Source organism: Vanacampus margaritifer, chromosome 6 (genome assembly GCF_051991255.1).
Source record: "Vanacampus margaritifer isolate UIUO_Vmar chromosome 6, RoL_Vmar_1.0, whole genome shotgun sequence".
NCBI classification, from domain to species: Eukaryota; Metazoa; Chordata; class Actinopteri; order Syngnathiformes; family Syngnathidae; genus Vanacampus; species Vanacampus margaritifer.
Window position 1 is genome coordinate 29,158,655 of NC_135437.1, and position 14,020 is coordinate 29,172,674.

At 41.6% G+C, this 14,020-nt stretch overlaps 1 protein-coding gene across 5 annotated transcripts; it reads right to left on the reverse strand.

Moving 5' to 3' along the window:
• Nucleotides 1–2,525: 2,525 nt before the first annotated feature.
• Nucleotides 2,526–13,248, reverse strand: nr2c1 (nuclear receptor subfamily 2, group C, member 1). Of its 5 annotated transcripts, none has more exons than XM_077568349.1 (14): nt 13,120–13,248; nt 11,356–11,478; nt 10,429–10,662; nt 9,055–9,133; nt 8,786–8,965; nt 8,563–8,713; nt 7,457–7,553; nt 7,137–7,318; nt 6,670–6,823; nt 6,465–6,586; nt 6,221–6,366; nt 4,408–4,545; nt 4,221–4,326; nt 2,526–3,645 (listed from the first exon to the last, which is right to left on the reverse strand). In XM_077568349.1, exons 2-14 carry the CDS (start codon nt 11,425–11,427, stop codon nt 3,474–3,476), a joined length of 1,833 nt encoding a protein of 610 aa, XP_077424475.1. In that variant the 5' UTR covers nt 11,428–11,478; nt 13,120–13,248; the 3' UTR covers nt 2,526–3,473. The 5 variants fall into 5 exon arrangements, with proteins under 5 accessions (XP_077424475.1, XP_077424474.1, XP_077424473.1 ...); XM_077568348.1 differs by having other exon boundaries at nt 7,137–7,321; XM_077568347.1 differs by having other exon boundaries at nt 7,457–7,574.
• Between the last annotated feature and the right edge of the window lie 772 nt (nt 13,249–14,020).

Here is a 14,020-nt window from a genome sequence, read left to right on the forward strand (position 1 = left end):
AAAAAAATACTTTGGTAGCCCGCAAATGTATAGGAAGTGAGTAATGACTATTTGGTGGACTTGAGGTTAGCTTGGATCACGTCTCACAGTGGAGAGGTCGTAGGTTTGAATTCTCTGCTTCAAAAAAAAAAAGAAAAGAAAAAAAGTCATGTCGGAAGAAAGCGCAAATATTTGAGTTATCCAATCAGTTGCGCAGATGTACAGAGTGTGATATTCAAAAGTGGTCCGATATGACATAAGACATGAAACGTCATGAAAGTGGACCTTTGCTACGTGAAAAATGTTCATAGGTCGGTGTGACCCGATGCATGTTTAACCATCAAAAATGAAACATTAGGAAAAGGATCACACTTTGCAACACCATCACTAACAAGTCAGAAAATATTCATTTAATAAAATCACTCAAATGTGTTATGAGTGTTTATATTTGATATTTGTTCACTTTGTAGCCCATTTTTTTTGCCAGTACGAGCTCAGAAAATATGGAACATAACACTTTATAATATTTTTTCTCATTTTTTTTGCTTTTTAAAATGGGTCAAGTTAACCTGCAAGACAACAGGAGGGTTAAAAACCTGAAGCTATTCTAATACGGCAATATAAAAAATACATCATTACACATTATTATAGTCAAGAGCTATATGCTACCGTCATGTGTAAAAGTCAATATATAAAAATATTATTAGCTGCATAACTGCCAAAATAATTTTTAACATACTGTAATTTGATGACAAATACCAGTGTGGTCGCTATTTTTATTATTATTATTTTTGTTTCCCAAAATGTTCAAATATGGCTTGGGTACCTGTCATTAAATTTTATCCACAAAGCAGAATACTTACCGTTGTGTGAAAATGGTGAACTTGTCTGCAGTGTTTTTGAGGAAAATTGTTTTCTTGAGAGTTGTGTAATTTTGGAGGAAATCAAAGACCTCTTAAAAAAAACAACAACCCCCCCCCCCCCCCCACACACACACACACAATTAGGCTCTGAATTACTTAATTTATACGGGTCCATAGTATACCAAAAATAAAAAGGATTAGCTTTAACGTGGGACCAGAAATGAAAATAAAACTCATTATATTCAATTCACAACAAGATGCAAATATGCTCTTCAAATGTATGTTTACTTCTGATGCAAACGGAGCAAGTAGTTCAAAGAGCAATTTTGATTGTGGAAGCGGACTGAATTTGAAGTGGAGGCAGCGTAACATTCCATTCCACGCTTCAAATCTTACGTAAGTGCGCTTACGTGAACAATATTAAGTCTCCTTGCAAAATGGAGCTTTTGTAGCCCGCTTTGGCAATCCCTCCTTGGGCGCAAATGAATCCCAAATCCCAGCCGGAGCGTGGGAACGCTCCACCTGGCTCTATGGGCCACATTGAGCCCGACTGGAACGGGCTAATCCACCCAGGCGGGACCGGCGCATCGGCCCACACGTTGCGTCACCGCTCGCACAAAACTTTTAGTTGGGGGTTTTTGTCACTGCAATTAGTTTGGCCCGCTTTGTTAGCAGACAAGCTAAGGGAAGCTTTTTGTGCGGATTGCCGTAAGCGAGCCCATTTGGGGTTGACGGGCAGTGCCGAGGAAGACAGCTGAACTTTATTTGGGGTTAGTCAGAAGCACTTGTGTGCCTGACCGCCATTTCGCATGAGGTTGAATGAGTTTGCTTCATTTTCAACAGTCACATGTCTGGTGATTAAGAGGGTGTGCACACTTATGCAACCACACTATAGCCAGCAAGCTCCCGGGTGCTCGTTTACCAGCTCCGGCGCTAGCTGGCTAGCACAAGGGGCTAAAGACAAACTGTGGCAGGGTTTTTTTCCTTCTAGACCTGGATTTGCCGCCTCTGGTTTTCTCCGGCTCCTCCGGTGGTGGCAAATCCAGGGTCCAAAAAGTAGAAACCCCCGCCACAGTTTGCAAGCTAGCAAGATCCCGAGCAGGTAAACATTTGGACTTGAAGGCAGGTTTCACTTTGTAAGCTCCCAAATTAGGAGGGGACTTTGAGTGCATGCTTGAGTCGTGTGTTAAGGTCAGTTTCACCAAAACAGGTTTACCAGGGATGGGCACCTGACAAAGGGGAAATTTACCAGGGCAACGGCAGCGCACTCAACTCAACGATGGTAATTCGTGTTTAGCGAGTATGCCTCACTGTGTGGCGCTTGACAGATTGTTGTTGTTTTTTTTCATCTTGTTTACATTTTTGTTTTCAGCAATTTTTTGTCAGGTATGCTGCGTTAAGTGTTTGTCAGATTTTTATCATTTTTGCCAGATGTTGTATTTTCCTGTCAGTATTATTATTATTATTTTACATTATAGGACCACAATCTAAACTTAATTTGTACTAAACTGTAGTCTGTTTTTTGTCTAGTCTTTGTCAGAATCGTAAATAATTTTTTGACCCCCCTTTTTTTTTTTTAACATTTCTTGTCCCCCCCTATTTTTAAAGTGATCTTCTGTGAGGCTAAACAAAACAATTCGCAAGTGCAGCAACACACGAAAAGCTTGTTGGAAGTCTAAAAAATATAATCGAGACTTGTTTTTTATTTTCTGATGACAAGACCCATATGAGATATTTTTTTGTGTCCAAAAGACAGGATGTGATCATCACAGAGTGCTCCCCGCCAAATTCTCTCCAAAGTTCTATTTACACACAGTGACAGCATTGTCGGTCCGATCCTTTGGATGGCCAAACAAATACAACCATTTAAAACAAAAACAAGGTTATAACCTTTAACAATAGTCACAAATAAATTCAGGAGGACATTTTTAATGCAAAAAAAAAAAAAAAAACAGGACAGCATGACTAACTCGGAAAAAGTTTGTGACATTTTGGGCTTAGGGGTGAAATGACAGGATATGCGTCATCACTATGCCTTTCTGTGACTCTTCCGGTGTTTCTGGTGCAACCAGCCGATGACACGAAAAGCTTAAGTGGCCACTTGGGAATTGGCCACTGAGCTTAGCGTATCATCAACGGGTTGCTAAACAGAGACTGGAAGAGTCACAGAAAGGCGAAGAAGTGGGGAAAGTACTGGATCAAAAATGTTATGATTTATTTTTTTTTTTACGTTCTGAAACATTGAACAGTTTTTGCATTTTAAGTTCATCCTGAAATTTCACTCCAAAGTCAACTATCCCGATCTTTTTTGTGAGCAGTCTATAGAAAATATGTCGAACATGTTGTTGACATTTTTGCGAAAAGGCCTTCAGGCGCATAAAATCCTACCGTATGTACAGTAAAATGCACACTTTGCAATAGCAATGCTTCAGTCCTGATTGTGCACACGTCGCCACTTGAATACCCAGCAAACTTTCTCACCTTACACGATCGCGCTCCGCTGACCGACTTGACGAGGCTCCACAAAAATACTGTAGCCGAACCGCGCCGCGATGGCGCGATGGCCGTCGCCTGGCTGCGACAGTCCAGTCTTTGGGAAGGCTAAAGAGGGGACGGCTGGAGCAAAGGGGGTCAAACCCCGGGGAGCGACTGGCTGTTGTAGTCAGTGGAGTCCATTTTGAGGATGTACGGGATGATGCTGTCGATCTGCACGTTGCCGATGAGACCGGCGAAGAAGAGCTCCTCGGTGACGGCGGCGCTGATCAGACGCAGGGCGGGAAGCCGCAGGAGCAGCTTGGACAGCCTGCGGAAGAAGGAAGCGACGCGTGATGTCACGTGACGAGACGTGGTTGTCGTCTATGTAGGACCAAAACCGCTAAAAGAAAAAATATTTAAATGACTACAAGTGAAAAGAAAAAGATATAAAAAATATAAAAAAAATAATTATTACAAAAAATTATATACACACACACACACAAATACCCATAAATAAATCAAAAAGTACAAATAAATACACAAATAAAAAACGAGATTAAAAAATAAATATAAATATATATATATATATATATAAAATTAAATATCAATCAAAAAATAAAACCCCTCTCACATTTATTTGATTTATATATTTTTTTTATTTCCATTTATATTTATTTTTTGAATGATATTTTTTATATAATCGTTTTTATTTTCCACTTGTATTCATTTATTTAGTAATTTATTTATCGTCGTCTGTTACACAGTACAAATCTCTACCCGACAATCTTGTTATGTTTATGTTCCTTATGCGTCTTTGCCGAGGTGAGCATAATTCTTCCTGGGGTCCAAATTACAATTGAAATTGACACCAACATAAACAACAAGTAAAGAAAAACAGCCAACCGGTAGGAATCTTCTGGATACGTTCGCGTTACGTAATCCTGCAGCTCCATGTAGGCCTTTTGCTGGAACCTCTCGATCTGCAGCGTGTTGTCTATCCCGGGGTGATCTGACGCACAATTAAATGGAGGGATATATTACATGTAGAAATTAGGACTCGCAACGGTTGAAGTCTTCTGACGGGCCGCACCGGGACTGAAGAGGACGATGGCTTTGAGAAAGGCATATTCGTAAGCGTCCGGGGACAGCTTGGTCATGCTGTTGCAGAACTCCTGCAACCTCCAGATGTGCTCCATCACCAGTTTGACCCGGTCTTGGGAGAGCTTCTCTGTTGGACACCAGCAGAGAGCAAAACAAAACATTAGGGAGCGCGTCCAACACCAGGACAAAATATCTGGCCTTCTACTAACATCCGGGGGACATTTACAGACAACATGATGGATGCAACATTGAATCTGCCATCGTCAGCATTGTCGAGTTGAACATAGCTGGAGATTGAATGGGGACGATTGACTTTTCAAATATGAAATGGTTTGGTTTTCAGAGTGCCTGCCAACCATTAAACAGGGATGTGATTTGACCAAAGTGAAATTATCTGAAAATTTAGCCGGGGGTCTGGGGGCCGCTGGCACCCAGCTAGGTCCAGGGCAGTGCCCTGGTGGGGGGACAAGGGGCGCGTAGCCCCCCGGAGCTCATGGGTTTTCCGTGTTTTTAAGTACTTTCAATGCACTCACATGACAAAGAAATAGACAAAACAACAGCATAAATTTTCAATGTATATTGAACTATCCCATATAAAATGGCAGTTTTAGTCAACTCAAAATCAGTCACATTCAAAAACATTGGACTGCCTTTGCTTTTAAAAACTATCACTGAGAATATCATCATATCTAACTAATGTGATTACTAAGTTAACACATAAATAATGTTGAAGAGTTCAAATTTCATGAACAAATAATTGTATCATGACCAAATGAAAAGTAACTCATATTAGAGCATACCACAAATGTCTTTGTTATAGCAGAAGATGTTATCTGTCGGAGTCATGTGCATACACAATGAACTACTATATATATTTAAAAAAAAAAATCTGAATTTTTTTTTTTTGGGGGGAGATAAAATAAAAGCGGAATTCCGCGAATTAGCGGAAAAATCACATCCCTGATTAAAGTGTAAAATAAGCATAGGGGAAGTCAAACCCCCAAAACATTTTTTGCCAACAATATGTTCTATGGAGCCCCACTAGTCTAAATGTGGTATTCTGATTGATTATGCGTTAGTGCAATATGAGTTAAGCAGCAAAATCCCGCCGTTTTTATTCATCTCAGGGGGCGGCCATTTTGCTACTTGCTGTCGACTGAAGATGACGTCAATGTTGCAACGGCCAATCACAGCTCGGCTTCAGAAAACAGGTGAGTTGTGCCCGGTCATGGGCCTGAGCAACTGTGATGTCATCTTCAGTCAACAGCGAATGGCAAAATGGCCGCCCCGAGATGGATTAAAACGGATGGATTTTGCTGCATAACTCATGAAATGTGATATTCCTACGAATGTCATGTTTAGACCAGAGAGCTCACATATAACATGCTATTGTCAAGAAATGTTTACGGTTGACTTCAACTTCAAGTCAATCTTTTGCCATCTGCCGATTTCTGAAAATATGTGTGTGTGCAGGTCTTCTTCTTTTTTTCTAAACAACTGCCCCCACAACAAGTTTTTCTGCAAGGCTCAGATCCAGACCGACTTTGGAAGTTTGAAATACTTCCCCAAAGCTAAAAGGTAAGCAGATTTGATTTGATTAGAAGATAAAAACACATTATTTGATGTGTTTTATAGATATCGACTGTTTTATAAATACTGACGTCAGTTGGTCTGTACGTGAGCGTGCGGGCGTGTGCTGTGGTCCAGCGCAGCTCCTCGCCACGTTCAATTAGCAGCCGCAAGGCAACTGTGACCGCCCCCCGAGCGGCACTTGTAAAGCCAAGGCGCTAGATTACTCGCACCTTCCTGTAAGCTCGTCTGCAGATGGCTGATGATGGCACTCAAGATGGTTCCCACGTTCATAACGTTGGAGCACTGAGCCAGACCCAAAGCAAACAACTCGTTCCAGCAAGCTTTCATTAGGTTGATGTCGTTGTCCTCTTCACCGCTGGAAAAACACAATGGGGGGTGGGGTGTGGGGGGGGGGGGTAGGGTGGCGTTGTTAGAGGTGGCCAAGAAGCTTCCTGGTGAGCACGTGCGACTTACCTTAAGACTTGGAAGGCCGGTATGGAGCGTGCCCAGTGCATAGAGAGAAAAAGGAGGCGTGAGGCTGACTCGCAGATGTAGTTGACGTTGAGGTACTCTGGCACAGGCACGGGCATCATAAGCTGTAGCAACCAAAACGTTAGCAAGCGACCAGAAGAGAGAGGGGAAAAAAAAAAAGCGCGCACTTTGTGGTCCACGTGCTTACTTTGAAGGGAATATGGCTATCGGAGAGCAAAGAGCCCTCCAGTTCCACCACCGGGCCCGACTGGTCGCCCGACATCAGCTGCATGGTGGCCTCCAGATTGGTCGCCGACGAGCCGTCGCCGGCATGCAGCACTTTGGCCAGCGTGTCAAAGGCTCTGGAGGACGCACAAGGTAACATTGAATTGACAGAATTAAAAAATAAAAATAAATCAAGTAAAAAAATAAAAATAAATAAATAAATTAAATAAAATTAAAAAAATATATATATAAAAAATAGAAAAAAATAATAACAATAATTTAAAAAAAGAAGAAAAAAAACTGCAATTTACAAAATTGAAGTCTGGCTTTTAATATGGAACACAAACATATTTTTGGGGGGGCGTTGCATGAAATCTCAGGACTTTTGCGTTTGCGCTCTTAGCAAACAAGCAGCCGCCTCTTCCCTCCTCGTACGACGTCGCCGCTCACCTGGAGATGTCGCTTTGCTCGTCTTCCTGCATGTCCGTCATGGAGCTGTTGCCGTTGCTGAGCGTTTCCACGCCCGTCAGCTCGCCGGCACCGTCGCTGGCCTCTCTCGCCTTGTTGAGGTGGGCGAGCGAGGTCACCACGTTGGCCAGCGTGCTGAGGTCACCTTGAGAAGGGTCGTGGTGCTGCGGAGGGCGACACCGGCATGGAACGTGGATTTTCTCTTTTTAACAAGACCGATTATTTAGTAGAGCCGCACTGGATTTCATTCTGCCTAATACTGTGGCCTGAGAGTGTTTTGTACATTTACAAGCTGGCGTTACCTTTTCCGGAGATGCTGGGATCAAGATGGTGTTTTCCAGCTTTGGGAAGGATTGTTGAATGTTGAGCAACATGCTTGACTCCAGCAAATGTGTAGACCTGTTCATATAGAGTCCAGAACTGTCACAGATCACAAATCACATGATTATGTGGTGGTCAATAAATGCAGAATAACTATTTCAGCCTTTAGTTCCTGTAGTGTTGTCCACATTAACGTCACGAGTACCGATACCATGAAATGTGCCTGGTATTGGCCCAATACCGATACCTGGTATCGGTACTCACCCATCCCTAATATATAAAGTTCCTTTAACGCCACAAAAAAAAAAAATTTAACCGCCCCTTACTGTACTGGAGGAATTCCAGTCGCAACGCAGCAGACACGACCATGTCAAAATATAGCAGTAATAAATGTAACAATAATGCATTTATTTGTGGAGACTTTGAAGTTGTATTATAAAATAAAAAAATGTGCAGAAAGTTATTTTATGTTAACGATTACATCACACCAACATCTTAAAACTGCAATTATGGCAGAAAATCAACACAAATCAATATCACGCTCAGTGCATTTTTTTTAAATTAAAACTCAATTTTATGACTTATTCTGAAATTACTGTATCAATGACTAAAATATTTTTTATAGCACCCATTTTGGTGATATGCGGGTAATTTGGCATCAGGAACTTTGTATTTATTTATTTGTACTAAATACAAAGTTCCTGATGCCAAATGACTTCACAGTTCAGGTCTCAGGCAACAACCAATCATAGCTCAGCTTCAGAAAACAGGTGAGCTGTGATTGGTCGTTGCCTGAGCCCAAAGCAACTACGATGTGACAGCAAGTGGCAAGATGGCTGCCACCTGAGATGGATGAAAATGGATGGATTTTGCTGCATAACTCATATTCCACTTTTCACCATATTCCTTTTTTTTTATTATTCATCTATTCTCAGCATAGTGAGAGGCAGAACTTCTTCTTCTCTTCCACTAGATGGCAGAAGGTCCAATTTGAGCGCATATGTTGGGGCAATCACAAGTCAAGGCGCCACTAGTTGCTGTCGTAAACATAACGCAATGTAGTAAAGTGATCGTGTCTGTCCGCTACCTGGAAGTCTCCTTGTCGGACACAAAGGTGGGCGTGGCGGCCAGCGGGCTGCACAGGTTCTTGCGGATGTAGATCTTCTCCGTGGAGGCGGCGCAGTTGACAGACTTCTCCCTGACGGGCACATCCACCGGCTTCCTCTCGCACTGCACAGCTACGACATAACGGCAGCACAGCGGTCAGAAGCAGAACCGGCGCCACGCGCACACGGACCGCACGCTCGTACAATCCTGCTTCATGCCCACGGCCATGCAGCGCTGCAGTCGGCAGTACTGGCAACGGTTGCGGTGGATCTTGTTGATGGCGCACTCGCCGGAGCCCCTGCACGTGTACACCAGGTTCTTCCTGATGCTGCGCTTGAAGAAGCCCTTGCAGCCCTCGCAGCTGATGGCTCCGTAATGGCGCCCTGCCGGAGGGACGAAAACAAGGTCATGCCGGGGGTGGGGGCGGGGGGGGGGGGGGTATGTATGTGGGCAAAATCACGTGGATTCCAACCTGAGGCCTTGTCCCCGCACACAACGCAGTACTCCACGATAGGCTTGACGAGTAACTGCTCGGAGCTCTCGGTTACAAACTGACAAAGGGACAGAGAAGAGTGTCAGTCAACACCTTGACAACAATTGAACACCTGTTTGCAGGTGAACATCCACCATACTGAGACCATTAAAAAAAAAAAAAATCTGTAATCGTTCTCACACACTTGCAATTATGGAAAGAGACTTTTTCCAGTGTTTCGGATGTCACTCTCTTGCTGTCAAGAAGTGAGACCGTCACAAAAGAAGACTTGCTTGCACAGTTCTCCAAAGAGCAAGAACATTTGGCCTCGAGCTGTTTTTCTTCTTCTTCGTAGATTAGATTTGAATTTTTTTTCTGATGGATTTCACGCAACAAAAACTCGTAAGTGAATCAATGAATTTACATTCGAAAAATTTTTGCACTGCCAATTTGAAATAATGTCCTGTTTTTGAATAAAGGTATGGAAATTCAATGTTTTTATCCAACGATAGTTGTTTCTGTATTAATAATACAAGTGTATGTGTGTGCCCATTACTAATGTTCAAGAAGTCACTAACTAAATTTCTCTCATCGGATGAATAAAAGTGTTGTTCTTCGATACCTATTTAGATTTGTTGCACTTTAAAAGTGACAAAAGAGAATTGTGCACTGTATATTTATTACACTTCAAAATGTTTAACCACCCCATATAATTTCAACTCTAAATTCAAACTTCGTTTTTTGTGGTATTTTTTTTTCTGTTTTATAGATTTTTTTTCTGTCATATAAAAAATATTCTGAAAAACCGGAGAAAAAAAAATATCCAGAAAAACAGGAGGAAAAATTACTCAGAAAAAACAGGGGGGAGGAAAAATCTGATAAACAGTGAGAAATTCATTTTTTAAAAATAGGGGGAAAATTTTTCTGAAAAACAGAGTACCAGGTCAAAAAAAAAAAACTCTGAAAATCGGGAGCTGATGCTGTTTTTTGGAATATTTTTTCTTCTGTTTAAAAAAAAATCCCCTTTTTTCTGAATATTTTTTTGATTAATTTTTCGTCCTTTTTTTCTGAATATTTTTTTGGACTGAATTTTTTTTCCAGTAAAACAGAAAAAAAATATTCAGAAAAAATTACACAAAAAAACTAAGCTCCCCCCCAAAAATGGTGAGAAAAACAGGAGGGTTTTTTTTTTTTTTCATGTGAATGCAACACGCTTCCTTAGAAAACACGCCACATCCACAAAACCCAAATCCCTTAAAAATCCACGATACGGCGGGTCCACAATCGATGAACCTCAACCTAACGTGGCTTCTGCGTACACGTGAATGTGGCGAATCAAAAGAGTTGCGAGTCATCCCGGGGGCGGGATCACACCTGAATCTGCTGCCCAGACAGATCGGGAGAGGCGAAGAGCAGCTGGTTAACCCCGGAGCTGTCCGGAGCGGTGAGGATGACCTTGTTGGGGGAGCCGTCCTGTTTGGCCAGGATCACCTTCCCGCCGGGGGAATAATCGGCGTTGGCGAGGATGAACTGCTGCTTGCTGGGAGACGCCGGCTCCAGGGCGGTGACAATCTGGATCTTCTGGCCAGTCTGGGGATCAGTCACAATCTGGATGATAGGAAAAGGTCACATTGCAGTCAAGTGGAAGGTCAGCAAATAAAGTGCGGGACATGCTTGCAAGTGTTCTAAAATTCATTACAGTAAAAACTAGAGACGTCTCAATCGCGGTTTTTTTGCACCCAAGTCCAAATCCGAGCCATTTGTTTTTAGTATTAGCTGATACCAAGTCTTGATCCCATACCTCGGCAATGCATTACAAAGAAAAAAAGCACATACAAATTGTCTTGATCTTTTTCTCTCTCTCTCTTTTTTTTAAATAAAATGGTATCCACTATGGGCACAACTTGACACAACCACAACAGATGGAACAATGTAGCACGTCTATTATTCTCAGCGGATTTCTTTATTATCTGATTTATCTGTATGACGTCAAATTGGTCCATGATTGCCGATAATCATCGGCCACCGATATTATCGTGCATCCCTAATTAAAAAAAAAACATAAAAACGTATATGTCTTTGGGACACTTAAAACATTTAAAATAGAACGTATTTATACGTTTTTGGGAGCAAATGAGTTTGTGTTGTTTGACAACGTTGACAGTGACACACATTTATCTAAAGGACACCAAAATAATTTGTCCCTATTGTACAAGTACCTAATGTAAGTGGAGGTGGGTTATTCATACAGCATCATCTGTCATGATATCAAAATAAAAAAAAAATTAAAATAAAGATTACCTGAATCCTGTGTCCCATTGACATGTTGCTATCTGCTGACACAAGCTGTAACTCCTGCGTCTGCCCATCCATACTCACGTTGCTCACATCCACTCGCCTCAGAGCCCCATCAAGGATATGCACCTAGAAAGGAAACGTATATGTAATACCAGTGGCGGGCTGCGGATTTGGTAAGTCAGGCTCCGTCTTCTAAAGCCACACACAATCAAAGTCACAGATATTACAGTGCAAGACATGATGGCGACACAGTGCAGTGTTTCCCACAGATTTAAAATCTACTTGGGTGGGTGGACTCCGCCGGTGGGGATGGGAGGCGGGTTGGACGGGAGGTGGGTCGCAGTCCTGTTACTACGTCTCCTCTAGCTTCACGATCCACAAGTGAGTGACGGCGAACTAACGCTACATGCGGTATATCCTGTCGCCACACTTTTTCTTTTCTTTTTTAATACATTTTTTTGAAAGCTTCTTGGGTGGTGGCCAATTTACTTGGGTGGCCCGCCCAAGTATTAACATGTAACAGTACGTTACACACAAATTTGCTATTGTATTATTATTTCATTTATGGTCTATTGGATGAATAAACCCGACAACAAATTTCCGATAGCTTCAGCCGAAAGTTGTCCCACCAGTCTAAGGAAAGTTATGTATGGCAGGTGTGGCAAATGTGGTTTTACTAGTGCATTGACTGTTTTACTGGATTAACTCATTTTCCAGATTAGCTTGTGACGCTGGAAGAAAACTTTGTGGCCAGCAAGCATCTCTGCAGAGCATTATTACACCACGCAGCAGTCTCCCGGTAAGCGTCATTGGATCTGCTCCACTGGGGTCACGGCCGTTTTAGAATGACCCCTGACCTCGGGTGTAGGCTCCACAGTTGCTTGAGACATGTCAGAACCAAAGCTTTGCTTGCAGTTAACCAAATAAAAGTAATATTAACTATACTGCATGCTGAACCGACACAAAAAGGACAAGTAGCGTACTAGTATATGGACCATAAGATGGACATCATGGACATTAAATTAATGCTCAAACGTCTTTCCATATTAGATGCATTCTTGAGACAAGCAAACGTTTGTGGCCTGTGTTAGCAACTCCGTCTGGACAATTAAATGCAAAATGTTTTATTCACGATAAAGTGCCAAGGAACAACCTAGCGTGAATGTGGTATCCAAGCAAAAAAACTCCCGACTGACATCGCCCCCGCTTAAAAAAAAATCGATACGGAAGATAAAGGTATTTCTTTTCCTGTCGGTGAAAGGTCAACATTGAAGGGTTAAAGTATGCTAAGAGGCCCGTATGGGCAAGCGGAAACGCAGCGAGCACGGGGACGGCGAAAACAAATTTTGTATTTAAATAGCCTCCAAATTCCTCCACAAAACCGCACAATAGGAGCAACAATTATCTCCATTTTCCACTTTTAAGCCGGACGTTCCGGTCGCTTAGTGGAATAATGGTTAGCAATGTTAGCATTTGCGCTAACGTTTGCTATATAACAGCTAGCGTGCTAGATAGCGAGTAAATGTTTTACTTATGCCAACAATAAGAACATGAAAATGTAAAATAATATCGTGATGGTTCAGGAGGTTGCTGGTATGAACGATATACTTACTCGATGTCGTGCTAACGAGCTAGCTGTTAGCCGTGTGCTAGTAGGAAGCCATTGGCAGCCCGGCTGTTCCCCAGCGCCCTCCCCGCGGATGTGAGCGTAAAAGCGGCAACGCTAAAAGAGGCGCCTCGGCACGTACATAAGTCGTAATTCCTTACCTGTCCATAAACCGCGACTTTTATTTTATCCTTTAATATCCGAATAAATTAGATTTTTCTTTCTAAGATTGGTGGGAGGGTCAGAGTTCGTGACCTTTATTTTCCCCCTTTCGGGAAATGTGCGCATGCGCGTAGATGCCAAGTTAGCGCTGAAGTTGCTACATTTAGCAACTTTTCAGTCTACCCTAGCAGCTTTTTGAAAGCGCCGAGCATCAATTTTTGCTACTTTGAAAACGTGTCGGATTTTAAGTGACTCAAACGCTACAAGGAACGCAATTTTTCTTTGTGTTTACCACAACATAAAATAAGAAAAAAAATAGATGTAGACTAAAATATTTGTCTGTCACTATTTTTCATTTATTTTAAGTTCAGTTTGAATGTGTTGTTGTTTAAATGTTAGCAGTGTAATAATTACATTAGTCGTTAACTAATCAATTAGCACATAAATCGACAACTATTTTGTTAATTGTTTAGACATTAACTTAAAATTCAAGAAATTCTGGGTAATTTCAGCCTCTCCGCATTAAATATTCTCAGATCTTTGTAGAAAACACTCATCTTTGTGTCTAATCAAATAAGACATTTGCAAACATCTGAAAACGCTAATCTACATTTTTGATGATTTTCTGACATGTTACATACCAAACCAGTAACCGAATCAGTCAGTTTGTGCATATATGTATAATTACTGTAATTTAAATTTATATTTTTGGAGGGATGGAAATTGAATATTTTTTTTTCATTAACTCCAATTCCATTAGTCTAAAATTGACAAGATTATCACCGTTTACAAAATCTATGGGGAAAACTACATTGTGACCTGCAATGATAGAAACAAAAGTTGTTTTTATTTCTAATTCTAATTTGGCTTGTAGTTGTTTTTTTACATATAACACCGAGG

Bases quoted from the DNA above. Each gene is read 5' to 3' on its own strand.
- nr2c1 (XM_077568345.1), bottom strand. From the start codon at position 11,427: ATGGATGGGCAGACGCAGGAGTTACAGCTTGTGTCAGCAGATAGCAAC. The intron at 7,575-8,562 runs GTAGCGGACAGA...GATCTGTGACAG, and splicing joins TCCGACAAGGAGACTTCCAG to TTCTGGACTCTATATGAACA. The intron at 6,587-6,669 runs GTAAGCACGTGG...TGGTTGCTACAG, and splicing joins ATAGCCATATTCCCTTCAAA to CTTATGATGCCCGTGCCTGT.